General features: G+C 55.1%; 1 protein-coding gene across 1 annotated transcript in view; it reads left to right on the top strand.

Moving 5' to 3' along the window:
- LOC133348314 (rabphilin-3A-like) overlaps nucleotides 1-15,004 on the top strand; it is a 98,034-nt gene that overhangs the window by 23,173 nt on the left and 59,857 nt on the right. Inside the window, exons 2-4 of the mRNA XM_061561055.1 lie at nucleotides 10,739-10,844; nucleotides 11,689-11,706; nucleotides 12,310-12,444. Of these exons, the coding sequence (XP_061417039.1) occupies nucleotides 10,739-10,844; nucleotides 11,689-11,706; nucleotides 12,310-12,444 (259 nt within the window). The remainder of the gene's footprint in view (nucleotides 1-10,738; nucleotides 10,845-11,688; nucleotides 11,707-12,309; nucleotides 12,445-15,004) is intronic.

Genomic DNA, 15,004 nt, shown 5'->3' with positions numbered 1-15,004 from the left:
CTCTGGACGGGTGCGAGGGGCTGGTAACCCCTCCACCTTCAATAAATTACCACTAAACCACGTGAAAAATATCTAATTAATAAGCTTGTGCCGGAGGCTCCGGGGGGACAGGCGTCTATAACGTCTCCTGGTCAAACCCCATCTGGCGGAGCCAGGAGATTGAATCTTTACCCTCGGGGCTCCTCCAGAAACAACAAAAAGTCACTACATGTGGCCACGTGGAAAGTTCGAACGCTCATTGCGGAGGAGAGGCTGCCACTTCTATGTCGGGAGCTGGACCGGTACCACCTGGATCTCTGTGGCATTCAGGAGGTCCGGTGGACCATGGTCGTGGTTACTTATGCCCCCACTGAAGACTAACATCCGTGGAGGGATGCAGGCAAGGCTGATAAGTCAGATGCCTTCTATGACCTCCTGTCACAGGTGCTGGCTAAAGTGGCCCCTCGGGATAGAGTCATCTTGTTGGGTGACTTCAATGCCCAAGTTGGTCATGATGCTGGCACCTGGTCTGGAGTGATTGTAAGGCATGGGCCAGATCAGCTCAATAATAACGGTAAGAGGCTGCTAGATTTTTGTGCAGCCCATGGGCTTGTAATTACCAACACTCTGTTCCGGCATCGGCGCATCCACACAACATCATGGATGCATGCCGGGTACAAGCAAGAAGATCTGCTGGACTACATAATGACGGACCAGCGGATGCGAGCCCATGTCCTTGACACCAGGACCTACCGTGGAGCTGATCTGCCCTCTGACCATCGACTTGTCATCTGTAAGATGCGCCTGCCATTCTTCCACTCCGGTGGTGGGTGTACACCCAGGACCCAATTCCACCCTAAGGTGGCCTGGTTTCAGCTAGCTGATGGAAGTTGCAAGCGAGAATTTCATCATCGCTTGCGACTGGGGTTGGCATCGTCCCCATCTGGTACAGATACAATGGGAGGCTGATCGATGCCCGGGTGCGGTCAAGGGATGGCTCCCTATTGGTCAACCACGTTATGTATGCCGATGACCTGGTAATTGCGGCTCACTCAGAGGAGAAGTTGGAGGCGCTGCTGCTGAAACTGTAGTGTGCCACAAAGAGGTGGGGCCTTACCATCAGCCCCACCAAAACGAATCGCCTGCCTGGGTATTTTGTACCATCGGGCACTCCACCCCCACATCTCCCAATCGGTGATGGGGCAGTTGTGGAGAGAGTGGAGAGTTTCCCATACCTTCGCAGTGTGTTCATGACCGGCTTCGGTTTAACAGCAGAGGTCTCACTCCGAATCAATCGGGTTTAACCAGGCTGGATTGTGTGAGGAGCTCACAAATCCTCGAAAAATCTGGACACAGTCCCATCGGTGAGCCCGCATGCCCAATCACCGCATGCCCAAACAGCTTTTGTTCGGCCGGATCGAGGGGGCTAAACGAGCACGGGACGGGCTAGAGAAGAGATGGAGTGATGTGGTTTATGAGGATGTGGAGCTGAGTGGACTTGCCGATGACTGGTACCAGCGGTGTCAAGATCGGCCTCTGTGGAAGAGGCTCGTTAATGACGCTACTGGGCAGTTGGAGGCAGTCGCCCTCCAACAACAACAGAGGGCGGAGGAGCGACGCTCACAACAACGAGCTGAGCGCCGGGTGGCTAAAACACAGCAAGTTGGCACAGTAGGGGGCACAGATGGTGCATCAGCCAGTCATCTCATCATCTCAGTGAGTCGACCCGTGGTACCTGCTGGGTCTGCCCCGTGACCTCCTGCCAGCGGGCGTTCGACACTTCACGTGGCCTCAACGTGCACCTAGCCTGGCACAAGCGCCGTTGTGACGTCACCGCCAGTTAGTGGCGAATGGCGGTTGTTGTTGTTGTTGTTTGTGATGGTGGTGATGATGGTGGTATGCATGCTGCTAATTATTAAGTTGATCGTTGCAATAAATAAAGACAATTAATTCAGCCACCGCGTGAACAGACCCCCGCGGGCTGCCCCCACGCCTGGCGCGTTATTTCTGGCTGCCCCCAACGCGTGCAGCACCCTGTTTGACCCCCGTTTAATTTCCCCAGTGCCCCCCCCTCACCCAACCTCGCCAGCCCCTGCCTGACCACAATTCCACCATCACCACCACCGCCAGAGATAAAGATAAAGATCCCCCGTGTAGCCTTCGCAGACTGTCGGGGCAAGTGCTGTTAGCGAGCACCTTTGAAGGCCGGCACGGCACACGAGGGGGTGTGTGGCCGGCACTACGCCCGGCCGCCTTTGTCTCCCGAATGGCGACGTTTACACATCACGCCAGGTACTCATTTGAAGCCGAGTCGATCTCGGGGAGGGCCAGCTCCGATTCAGATCATCGTCACCGTTGTTGGCCGTGAGCGGGAATCGAACTCTTCACCATCACCGCCTCCACCATCACCGCCTCCACCACCACCATCACCGCCATCATCCCCATCACTGCCTCGACCACCGTCACCTCCAATTAGCACGGTTGGCCTACATAGGGTGCTAAAGAATTTCAACATACGTACATACATCACCGCCCCCACCACTACCACCATCACCGCCCCCACCACCATCACCGCAGATCGACCCTCGGGTGAATGCGCGGTGACGTCACCAGAGTGCAGTTTAAAAAAACTCAATTTGTAATTAAACAAATTAGTCAATAAATCAATTAATTAAATAAATAACTCGCCAGACAACGGGGGCGGAGGGGTCGGGCGTGGGAGCACCGCGAGGATGAGAGACGCTCCCATATCCACCACTCCCATCACCACCACCACTCTCACCACCACTCCCATCACCATCACGACTCCCATTACCACCACCACCACTCCCATCACCATCACTGCTCCCATAACCACCACTCCCATCACCACCATCACCACTCCCATCACCATCACCGCTCCCATCACCACCACCACTCTAAATACCACCACCACTCCGATCACCCCTCTCATCACCACACTCATCATCACCACCATCGCCAGTCCCATCACCATCATAGCTCTCACCACCACCACCACCACTCTCATCACCGCTCCCACCACCACCACCACCACCACTCTAATTACCATCACCACTCCTATTACCATCAACCGCTCCCATCACTACTCCTATTCCCATCATTATTACTTTCGTCACAACCACCACCACCACCATGCCAATTCCTTGCCGCGTCTTCCCGTGATGTCCGCAACCCGCCTTGCCCCCTCCTTCCTCCTCCTCCTCCTCTCCCTCCCATCGCCAGCTCCGTGCCCTCGCATTCTCTATTGACAGAGAAAGAGAGAGAGAGGGAGGGAGAGAGAAAGATAGAGAGAGGGAAGGAGGGAGAGTGGGCGAGTGAGAGACCGTGTAGCGAGAGTGGTAATGGCTGTGCGGCGGTCGTGGGGAGCTCAGCTCGGCTGGCGATGGCTGAGCTGTGAAGAGGCGACGCGAACATTCGCATGGTGGTGGTGCTTTTGGTAGTGGTGGTGGTTGTGGTGACGATTGTCTGAACCGGTCCTGGGCCTCCCTTAGGTCGACTCAGCCTCAAATGAGTACCTGGTGCGCCCTTTGTAAATACAAAGGGCGTGGTGTTGGCCACCCACCCCCTCGTGCGCCGTGCCGGCCTTTATAGGTTCTCGCTAATAGCACTTGCCCCTACAGTCTGTTAAGGCTATAGGGGGGATCTTTGTGTGTGGTGGTGGTGGCAGCTTTGCTGCTGCACGGTGGCTGTCTGTCACCCAGCGCTGTGGAGGCAGCAGCGAGATTTGGTGGATCACCGGACAGATGTTGGGAAACTCCCTTCCTATCCGACAAGGCAGTACAGCAGCAAAGCGTGGACCGATCGCCAGCTCTTTCCATCTGTACGGCGATCGAGCATTGCCCGCTCGCATAAAGCGCGAACTCGGTTCGATATCTGCTGGGTAAATATATCATGATTCAAATGTATCTCCGAATAAGTAAATAAACACGATAAGTCACGTCACTGGGCGAGGTCAGAACACTTAATACTCATAAGAATATTAAAAACGTATAACAATGACCTATGTATCCAGGGAGCCACACATTACGTCACAGGACCGTGGGAGATTCGTGGCGGCTTGGGGAGGCTTTCCTCCAGCAGCGGATCGGCCGAGCTCCTTGCCAGCTGATGGATTGTCAATCGTCCCGCGTGTGAGGAGCGCCAGGCGAGTGAGAATGTTGCGGTGATTCGCCGACGGATGCCACCGCGAACAGAACGCAAAATAATGAACGCCGCCCCTGTCTCATTGAACTCAACAAATGCGTCCGTCGGTCGGGTCCATAGCTCAACCTAGCGGCACACCCGGCCAATCAGTCAGAGAGGACCTGGGTGGGGGGGGGGGCAGAGAGGACCTGGATTGGGAGGCGGGGGCATGGAGGACCTGGGCAGGAACAGAGAGAGGACCTGGGTGGGGAGGGCTCTTTGGGGAGGGGAGAGCGAGTTGACCTGGATGCAAGAGACAGTGGGGGGCGGGGTGGGGGGGGGGTCGCACGCCTCGTTAAAATCAAATTATCCGCCGCGCGCCGTCGCAAGTGAATGCCAAAACATTTCTGCTGCATTCATTTTCATTTTCACGCTCTACGCTCTCATTCAGCATCGATTCCCCGCGCGGGTCGCTCCCTCCGCACACGTGCTGGTGTGAGTGAACGAGTGTGCGTGTGTGCATGTGTGCGTGTGTGTGCGTGCGTGCGTGTGGGGAGCGGTGGTGCAGTCGTGATTAGTGGAGCGGTGAGCGCGCTGCGCTACGAAACCCGGCGACCCGAGTTCGATACCGGCCTTCAGAGGTGCTTCTCGCCAACACCACTTGCCCCAACATTATGCTAAGGCTATACGGGGGATCTTTGTCTTTGTTGTGTGTGTGGGGGGGGGGGGGGGGCGGTGACGCAGTCGTGGTTAGTGTAGCGGTGAGCGCTACGCTGCGCTACGAACCCGGTGACCCGAGTTCGATTCCCGCTCAGGGCCACAAACACTAGTGACGATTATCTGAACTGATCCTAGGTCCACTCAGCCTAAAATGAGTACCTGGTGCGGCGTGTTAAAACATTGCCACTGGGGAGACAAAGGCGGTCGGGCGTGATGCTCTTCACCCACCCCTTATTGGACCGTGACGGCCTTCACAGGTGCTCGCGAACATCACTTGCCCCAATGTTAAGGATATAACGGGGATCTTTGTCTTTATCCTGTGTGTGTGTCTTTCTGTGTGTGTCTGTCTCTGTCTGTGTGCGGTGTCCCTGTGTGACCACGTGTCTCTGTCTGTGTGCGGTGTCCCTGTGTGACCACGTGTCTCTGTCTGTGTGCGGTGTCCCTGTGTGACCACGTGTCTCTGTCTGTGTGCGGTGTTCCTGTGTGACCACGTGTCTCTGTCTGTGTGCGGTGTCTCTGTGTGACCACGTGTCTCTGTGTCTGCACCGCATTGCTAGTCGCGTTGCGTGCCGAGTGCACGCGTCTCTGTCGAGGCGACATAAATTATGGAGCGACACCGCGGCCCGATTGCTTCACAGTGCAGGGTGTCTGCGCTCGTAGATTACACACAGGCACGACATTCTCTATCCACTGCTCCACGGAGGCCAGACCCGCGCCGTTTCGCATCCCCTGCACGCGAGAGAGAGATGGGTACTTGAGTTTACGAGCGGATTTTGACGGAATTATTTTGACGGTTCAGTGGAGCTTGCGTGAAATGTTATTTCGGTTCGGGTTAGGGTTCGATAGCTTATCGGGTGAATCGTCATCGCCGTTATGAAGAGAACAAGCAGCAAGAGAAATAGCATCCAAATCATGATCATCATGGTCATCATGGTCATCACGGGTAGCTATACACATCATCGTGAATCGTCAGCTTCATTGTGATATAACGCAGCTTATTTGTCATACTACTGAAAACTACCATCATCATTATTGACAACAAAGACAAAGCACCCCCGTGTAGCCTTAACAAACTGTTGGGGCAAGTGCTGTTAGTGAGCATCTACGAAGGGCGGAACGGCACACGAGGGGGTGGGTGGCCAGCACCACGCCCGACCGTCTTTGTCTCGCCAGTGGCGATTATTTCTTTTTAGACCGCACCAGGTACTCATTTGAGGCTGAGCCGAGGCGTGGTGCTGGCCACCCACCCCCTCGTGTGCCATCCCGGCCTTCACAGGTGCACTTGCCCCAACCGTCTGTTTAAGGCTATACGGGGGATCTTTGTCTTTGGGGGGGGGGGTTAAAGAGGAGGGGGTAGGGGGCATTCTCATCTCGCAGCTCTCCTCCCCTCCTATCCGTCCCCTCCGGGAAAGGAATTTCTGCAAATTATATATATATAAATGACTCAGCATCATCATGATGATCATTATAATCATCATATTCATGATGATCATTATAATCATCAGCAACATTCGTTTAAGAATCGTTACTTTCATCATTATAATCGCCGTCATCATCAACAGACGCAACACCAACGCTGTCGTCACAATCGTCATCATTAGCAGCAGCAGCAAACAACACATGACCAGAGGTATTCATTCATCATCTTCAGCGGTATCAATTTATCATCATCATCAGCAGCGGTATCAATTCATCATCATCATCATTAGTCACAAATAAAACAATCCTCACCCCGTGTCACCTCTCCCACCCACACACCGCGGCATCACACAACAAGATCTGCGTCGTTAAAATTCAAACAATTCCGGCTGAGCCGCCCCAAAGGGGAGACGGCTGATGGGTCAGGCCAGGTGCAGATGGATTCCGGAATGTAAACGACGCCCCTGGTGGACTCCAAGTTGCCCTTTTGCAGTTTCTGCCACGGATCGATGCCCAAGATTTAGGGGGGTGGTGGGTGGAGGGCGGGGAGGGGAGACGGATCGAACCCTCCCCAGCCCCCACTTGCGCGTCGTTTGTTGTCGCCCGCTATCGTCGAGGAGGGAAAACCCTCGCCTAGAACGGCGTGGTCAACGCCGTGCCGGGGAGATCAAGAGATGGAGGAGGAGGAGGGAGGGAAGAGGAGGCAGGCGGGGGGGGATGAGGTGTGAGGGTGCTGCGTGTTCACTCGGCCGCGTGCTTCGCAAATACATTGAGAATGCGCGCGCGCGATTGTGTTTGCGTTGGCTCCTGTGTGTCAACATCGCCACTGGGGAGACAAAGGCGGCCCGGGCGTGGTGCTGGCGACCCGCCCCTTCGTGTGCCGTGCCGGCCTTCGTTAGGCGCTCGCCAACAGCACTTGCCCCCGACAGTCTGTCCCACGCCGTCTAGAAACGAGGGGGGATCTTTGCGCGCCGCGGGGAGCGGCATCGCAGCGGTCGGCTCAACGCGCTGCGAACCCGAAGAGCCGAGTTCGACTCCCGCTCACGGCCACCACCGGTGACGATCGTCCGAGCCGGTCCTGGGCCGGCCCCTTGGCCGAGGGGGTGGCTGAGGGGGGTGTGTGGGGTGCCCAGAGCGAGCTGTGTCGATATTTACAGTCCATCGCTCGCCACTGATGTTAGCCGTGGGCGGGATTCGAACTCGGGTAGCCGGGTTCGCAGTGCACACCGCAGCAAGATTGTGGTGGTGGTTGTGGTAGTGGTGGTTGTGGTAGTGGTGGTTGTGGTGGTGGTTTGCTCTCTACGATGCCTCGAGTCATTGATGACGGCGGCGAGAAGCCGATGCAGCAGGAACTAATTGCGTGCTTCCAGTTATTGATCTGTTACATTGGGCGAGATGTTTGGGGTGGGGGGGGGGGGCGGGTAGGTGGAGGGGGGGGCAGGGGGGCAGGACAGCTCTGCGTATTTTGTTTGACGTGGTCGGGCGGGAGTTCTGTCTGTCTGTCTCCGAGTGTCTCGGTGTGTCTGTCTGTGTGGCTGCGTCCGTGCCTGGGGAGCGGTGGTGCAGTGGTTAGCGCTACGCTGCGCTACAATCCCGGCGACCCGGGTTCGATTCTCGCTCACGGCCAACAGCAGTGACGATTTTCTGAATCGGTCCTCGGCCTCTCTCTAGGTTGATTCAGCTTCAAATGAGTACCTGGCGCGGTGTGTAAACATCGCCACTGGGGAGACAAAGGGGGATGGGCGTGGTGCTGGCCACCCACCCCCTCGTGTGCCGTTGCGGCCCTCATAGGTGCTCGCTAACAGCACTTGCCCCAACAGTCTGTTAAGGCTATAGGGGGGATCTTTGTCTTTGTTCTCTGTCTCTCTCGGAGTGTTTATCCGAGTGCGACTGTCATGAGTCTGAGGCCTCACTCGAACCCTCAGTGGGGCACAATCGAATATGAGACGGAGGCGGCGAATGGGGGGATATCCGTCCTCACACTCACCACCATCACCATCACCACCACCATCACAACTACTTCACCTCCTTGCACTCCACAACTTCCTCATTACCCTCTTCATCATCACCACTACCCCCCACCCCCATCATCACCACCACCATCATCACTACCACCACCATCATCACCACCACCATCATCACCACCACCATCACCACCACCACCATCATCATCACCACCATCACCACCAGCATCACCACCACCACCATCATCATCATCATCACCACCACCATCACAACTACTTCCCCTCCTTGCAGTCCACAACTTCCTCATTACCCTCTTCATCATCACCACTACCCCCCCCCCCCACCCCCATCATCACCACTACCCCCCCACCCCAATCATCACCACTACCCCCCATCATCATCGTTACTGCGTTGTGCTAAATCACACTCCTCTTCCAACATTATCCTCACCAAGCAGAAATCACTCATCTCTCTCCTCCTTCACATCACCCCAAGCACTTCGCACTGACATCATCTCGTCCGAATTCCACACCCCCACTAATCTCGAACCAAGCCCCCACTTACTCCCGCGATAGGAATGTGGAATGCCCCCCACTGGCTGGAGACCGCTGAGCTCGGCTATGGGGGGGGGCGCAGGGGGGAGACCTGAGCCCCCCTCCCCACGGCTCACCAGGGACGTGCGGTCAGGGGAAAATAGTTGTTACGAAAAGTAAAAAAAAAAGATCAAATGAAATAAATATTAAGATTTTTCCACTGATCTGTGTTATAAATGTCATTTCTGTACGATTCCAATCATTTGTATAGTCAAAATCGCTAAATTTGCGGAGCTCCGCTGCAAATACAGGAAGAGACGAGAGGTGAGGCAGCGACGAGCTCAGCCTCCCCTCTGATTGCGCAACCCCTCAGTAACTGGATGGAGCGCGGGCAATAAGCGCGTGCCTGTTACTATCTCAGTATGTCACCAATGTAATGTTTGTAGACCCCTTCATTTCATGTCCTCGCCTTCCATACTCCAGGTAACTTATTTCACGTACGTGTATAAAGATATTCAGGCTCGCTGATCTCGTCATGAAACTGCAATGAAAAAGCACCAAGGGAGGCAGCTATCTCATCTGCCTCACTGAGGGGGACGTGTCTAACACGCCCCCCTCCGTGAGACCACGCCCCCTCCGCGAGACCACGCCCCCTCAGTGTGTGAATCTGGCTCTGACACGAAAAGCCAGTGCCTCCCCAGCCATTGACCTCACCGCACTGCAGCTCGCATCTCTATTGGAGGCGACGCGTGCGTAGAGCAATCGATCAGTCAATGCCCAACGACTTGCCGGGTAAAACTGCTGCTGCCGGTGAAAATTATCAAGTTGCGTTTTGTTGAACCAGGCGAGAAACTCTATAGGGAGACTACAGGCTGTTTGTTATTTATACACGAGGACGTGGGTTCGATCCCGACACTCACGCCCCCTGTCGAGTTTGAGTCTTTGCGTCTCTCTCCGTCTCTCCACGTGGTTGCGTGGATTTCTTCTCGGGGTCTTCCTCCGGGTTTCCCCCCTCCACGTTTAGAATCAGCGCCACGCGCTTCGAGGCAATTTCCAGGCGATAAGCCTATCATTTGTGATTGCCACGTCGTTGAACTATCACTTGTGATTGCCACGTCGTTGAACTATCACTTGTGATTGCCACGTCGCCTCTGACAAAGAGCCACACGGATCAATGGGCCCTTACCTGGTACAATAAAAACAATTGTAAAACAATGTATGTTTACTCTTTGGTGCTTTCGGTAAAGTCACGTAGGTAGAAAATAAAATAAATCACGTTTCGGGCGCAACACAAGCGTCAGTCATCAATGTATGTAAATTGAATTTCTTTTGCACCATACGGGGCCAACCGTGCTAAATCGGAAACTGGAATGGAGTAGATTTTTTTTTCCTCTTGCAGGCGTGACCTGGGTCAGCAAAAAACAAAAACACGTTGACACAAAAATAAAAAGCAATGAAGCAAAGAGAAATCGTTTACAAAAACGATGACGACTCGTGTCACGTGAGACATGGAGGACATGACACGAACGTAAATCCATGTTATAGATCATCATCATGATGATCATCATTATCATCATCACCGGAGAACCATCAAGCACACTCGGCGAGACTAAATACTCCTCCTATTCGTTATGAATGTGTGCAGGTGCGTGTGTGTGTTATAGTGGGGAGTGTAGCGGTTAGCGCTACGCTGCGCTACGAACCCGGCGACCCGAGTTCGATTCCAGCTCACGGCCACCAACACCAGTGACGATTATCTGAACCGGTCATGGGCCTCCCCTAGGTCGACTCAGCTTGAAATGAGTACCTGGTGATGTGTGTAAACCACTGGGGAGACAAAGGCGGCCGGGCGTGGTGCTAGCCAACCCACCATCTCGTGTGCCGTTCCGGACTTAATAAGAAGTGCTCGCTGACAACACTTGCCCCAACAGTTTGATGAGGCTATACGGGGGATCTTTGTCTTTGTGTTCGCATGTCAGGAATGCCAGGGCGGCCCAGGGGAGGCATGGGAGGCCGCGCCTTCAGCGAGGTCGGGGAGCGATGGGGCGGCTCCCCAGACCGACACCCGGGCGCACTCAGGAGCAGGTAACGTGGTGATCGCAGGTGGGAGCAGGTCACGTGGTGGGCGCAGGTGGGAGCAGGTGGGAGCAGGTCACGTGGTGGGCGCAGGTGGGAGCAGGTGGGAGCATGTCACGTGGTGGGAGCAGGTGGGAGCAGGTGGGAGCAGGTAACGTGGTGGGAGCAGGTGGAAGCAGGTAACGTGGTGGGAGCAGGTGGGAGCAGTTATGTGGTATCAGCAGATGGGAGCAGGCCCGTGGGAGCAGGTGGGTGGGGGGGGTGCATTGTCGGTGGAAGCAGTTGGGTGACAGTGGGAGCAGGTGGGTGGGTGTTGTTGGGACCAGGTGGGTAGGTGGGTGGGTGTACGCTTGTGTGGGTAGGTACACGTGGGGGCGAACCCGGCGACCCGCGTTCAATTCCCGCTCCACGACCCGCGTTCAATTCCCGCTCACGACCAAGAACAGTGGCGAATATCTATCCGAACCGGTCCTGGGCCTCCCCTAGGTCGACTCAGCCTCAAATTGAGTAGCTGATGCGGTGTGTAAAAACATCGCAACTCGGGAGACAAAGGCGACCGGGCGTGGTGCTCGCCACCCACAATCTAACAGCACTCGCTTCAACAGTCTATTGATGCTATACGTGGGGGGGGGGGGGGGGTATTTGTCTTTATCTTTAAACACATCGGGCATGGGTAGGTGGTCGATAAAAACGAGTAACATTTTGTGGGAAGTCAATCAGTCCCCACCACCCCCCCAACACGATGGCAACTTATCCGTTCTCATCGCTCCAATGTGACCATCAACTTTGTCTGTGTGTCCTCTCTCGCTCTCTCCCTCCCTCTCTTTCAACTCCTCTGTCTCTCTCTGCTCAGGGCTGCGAGTGAGGACAGGTGAGCGAGTGGAGACGACGCGGGGGAGGAAGGGAGGAACTGGGAGTGGAGTGAGGAGGAGTCAGGGCCCGGGATCGAACCCACGCGCTCGTCCTGCGTGCCAGGCGCTGGAGATAGAATCTCTCCACGCCACCGTGACGCAGTTGTAGCCGTAGCACAACCGTTACCTTTGTACAAAGGTGGCTTGGCTTGGTAACGGAAGCAACCTCTCTCCTCCTCCCTGTAACCACCGCCAAAAATCCCGACTCAACTAAACAATTTTTTTAGTTTGCCAGGTAAGGGCTCACTTCGCTACGCAGCTCTTTTCTTCAGAAGCGACCTGCCGATCACAAATTATAGCTTAAACGGAGTTGGCTTATCGCGTGGAAATTTCTAGCAGCCGAATACTCGAAACGCGTGACGTTGATTCGAAATGTGGAGGGGAAAACCGGAGGACCCGGAGAAAAATCCACGCGACCACGGGAGGAGAGAGAGAGAGATGCAAACTCCAAATAAACAGCAGCAGGCGTCAGGGTCGGGATCTAACCCACGACCTCCTGCGTACCAGGTGAGGTAGTCAACATCTCATAGCCACCGTGACGCCCCTTCAACCCCCTCCCCCAGATTCGGGGGCCCCCCACCCGAGCCGCCGGGCCCCACCCTCCCGCAGGTGGAGCTCACGGAGGAGGAGAGGAGAATCATCCAGGAGGTGATGGCGCGGGCGGAGCGCATGGAGAGCCAGGAGCAAGAGCGAATAGGGTACGCGATCACCACCACCACCATCGTCATCGTCAGCAGAATCATCATCACCAATATCACCACCACCACCATCGTCATCGTCATCAGAATCATCATCACCAATATCACCACCACCATCATCGTCATCGGCAGCAGAATCATCATCATCACCAATATCACCACCACCATTATAATTATTTTCATGAGAATCATCATCATCAGCAGCAGCATTGTCTTCTTTACCATCAGCAATTCAAGATTGATTTTCAGAAACAAGAGACATCATCGGCATCGCCATTGTCATCAGCAGTATCATCATCATCAGCATCACCATTTTCTTGGTTCTTTCGGTAAAGTCACGTAGAAGGGAAGTAATAAAATAATAAAAATAAAACATAATAAAATAATTCTCACGACGTTTCGGCCACAACGCAAGCAGCCGTCCTCAGGTGAAAACCAGGTCCGTCGAGGCGACAGAGTCAGACTGCTGCTTGCGTTGTGGCCGAAACGTCGTGAGAATTATTTTATTATGTTTTATTTTTATTATTTTATTACTTCCCTTCTACGTGACTTTACCGAAAGAACCAAGAAGACGAATCCCTGCAGTCACGAAAGCTTTAAATCGAAGCATCACCATTATCTCAATTATCAACTTCAATGTCAGAAGCAGAGATGTCATCAGCAGCAGCGGCAGCAGCATCACCAATAGTTATCATCATTGTCATGGCCATTACCATCATCACCAGCTCCATGAACATCATCAACTCTACCACCACCACTATCATCACCGTCGTCATGGTAACACCACCGCAGTTCTCGAGAGAAGAGCTGTCATCACAATCAGCGTCGTCGTCACCACCATCACCACCACCACCACAACCGGCGGCATAACCACGACGGATGAAGATTTTGCAGGTCTCGTACTGCAGTGATTAGCAGTCGCTCCCGGATCGATCGTGGGATTAGAGTCGGGGCGGGGGTGGGGGGGTGATGCGTGGAGTTAGTTGGGTAGTCGGCTCACCTCGCTCCGTCACTCGCTCGCGCGTGTTGACGATGCACACCGCTGATCGCTCATTCCACTAAGTGACACCGAGCGCTCCATCAGAGTCGGGGACGGGTTGACAGGGGACGATCAGTCACGAGCACAAACAAAGACAAAGATCCCCCGTGTAGCCTTAACAGAATGTTGGGGCAAGTGCTGTCAGCGAGTAGCAACACCCTATGAAGGCCGGCACGGCACACGAGGGGGTGGGTTGGCTAGCACCACGCCCGGCCGCCTTTGTCTCCCCAGTGGCGATGTTTACACATCGGACCGAGTACTCATTTGAGGCCGAGTCGACCTATGGGAGGCCCGGGACCGGTTCAGATAATCGTCACTGGTTTGGCCGTGAGCGGGAATCGAACTTGGGTCGCCGGGTTCGTAGCGCAGCGCGCTAACCGCTACACTACCGCTCCCCACCACCAACACCACCAACACCACCACAAACACCACCAACACCACCACCATCATCACCACCACCAACACCACCACCACCAACACCACCACCACCAACACCACCACCAACACCATCACCACAACTCGCCGGCGTGCGCTAACTACACCACCGCTTATCCAACATATTAAGACGTGCACACAGATCACCTTCAAAGGAACACAGACGCAAAGAAAAGACAAAGATCTCCCGTATAGCCTTTAACATACTATTGGGGCAAGTGTTGTTTGCGAGCACCTACGAAGGTTGGCACGGCGCACGATCGGGGTGGGGTGGTCAGCACCACGCCCGCCCACCTTTGTCTCCCCGAGTGTCGATCCTTTACTACACACCGCACCAGGTACTCAATAATATATATAAATAAACAAAGGCAGGCTCGGGAAATCGACGAGACTCAGCAGTGGGACGAGCAGGCAGGATCGGTTGCGATTTAAACAAATAAACAAACAACAATAATTATCTCGCTGCAGTCAAACGTCACCTGCTGGGGCAGGAATCGAACTCGGGGGGGGGGGGGGGGCGCAGCGCAGTGCGGCGCTGCCCACGTGGCACGGATACCCCTGGACCCCCACAGACCCCCCCCCACTCCCCCCCTCCCATTAATGAGATTAATAAGGCGGAGTGCACCGTCGATTCACGTCTGCAGGGAGCACGCATTTATTAAAGTGACGACCATACGCCAAGGGGGGGGGGGGGGGGGGGGGGGGGGGGCGGGGGGCGACAGTCTTGGGGGGGGGGGGGGGTGGAGGGGTCGTCTCTAAACCCCTCCAGCCCCCCCCCCCACTGCCTCACTTCCAAGTCAAACCCCACGATGCAGAGGGACACAAAGACAAAGATTCCCCGGTGCGTGTAGGGCCCAACGGAGTGTTGGGGCAAGTGCTGCTAGCGAGCACCGCAGTTGAAGGCCGGCATGGCACACGAGGTGTGGGGGGGGGGGGGGCTAGCTTCACGCACGCCCCGGCCGCCTTTGTCTTTCCAGCGGCAATGTTTAATACACATCGCACCAGGTGCTGTACTCGTTTGAAGGCCGAGTCAACCCAAGGGAGGCCCAGGAGCGGTTCACATCATCCTCTGGGCGGTGGCATTTG

The sequence above is a fragment of the Lethenteron reissneri genome, chromosome 27 (assembly GCF_015708825.2).
Source record: "Lethenteron reissneri isolate LAM-NWPU_2019-01 chromosome 27, ASM1570882v1, whole genome shotgun sequence".
Lineage (NCBI taxonomy): Eukaryota > Metazoa > Chordata > Hyperoartia > Petromyzontiformes > Petromyzontidae > Lethenteron > Lethenteron reissneri.
Note: the sequence above shows the minus strand (reverse complement) of the source record. Positions and strands in the feature narration are given on the sequence as shown.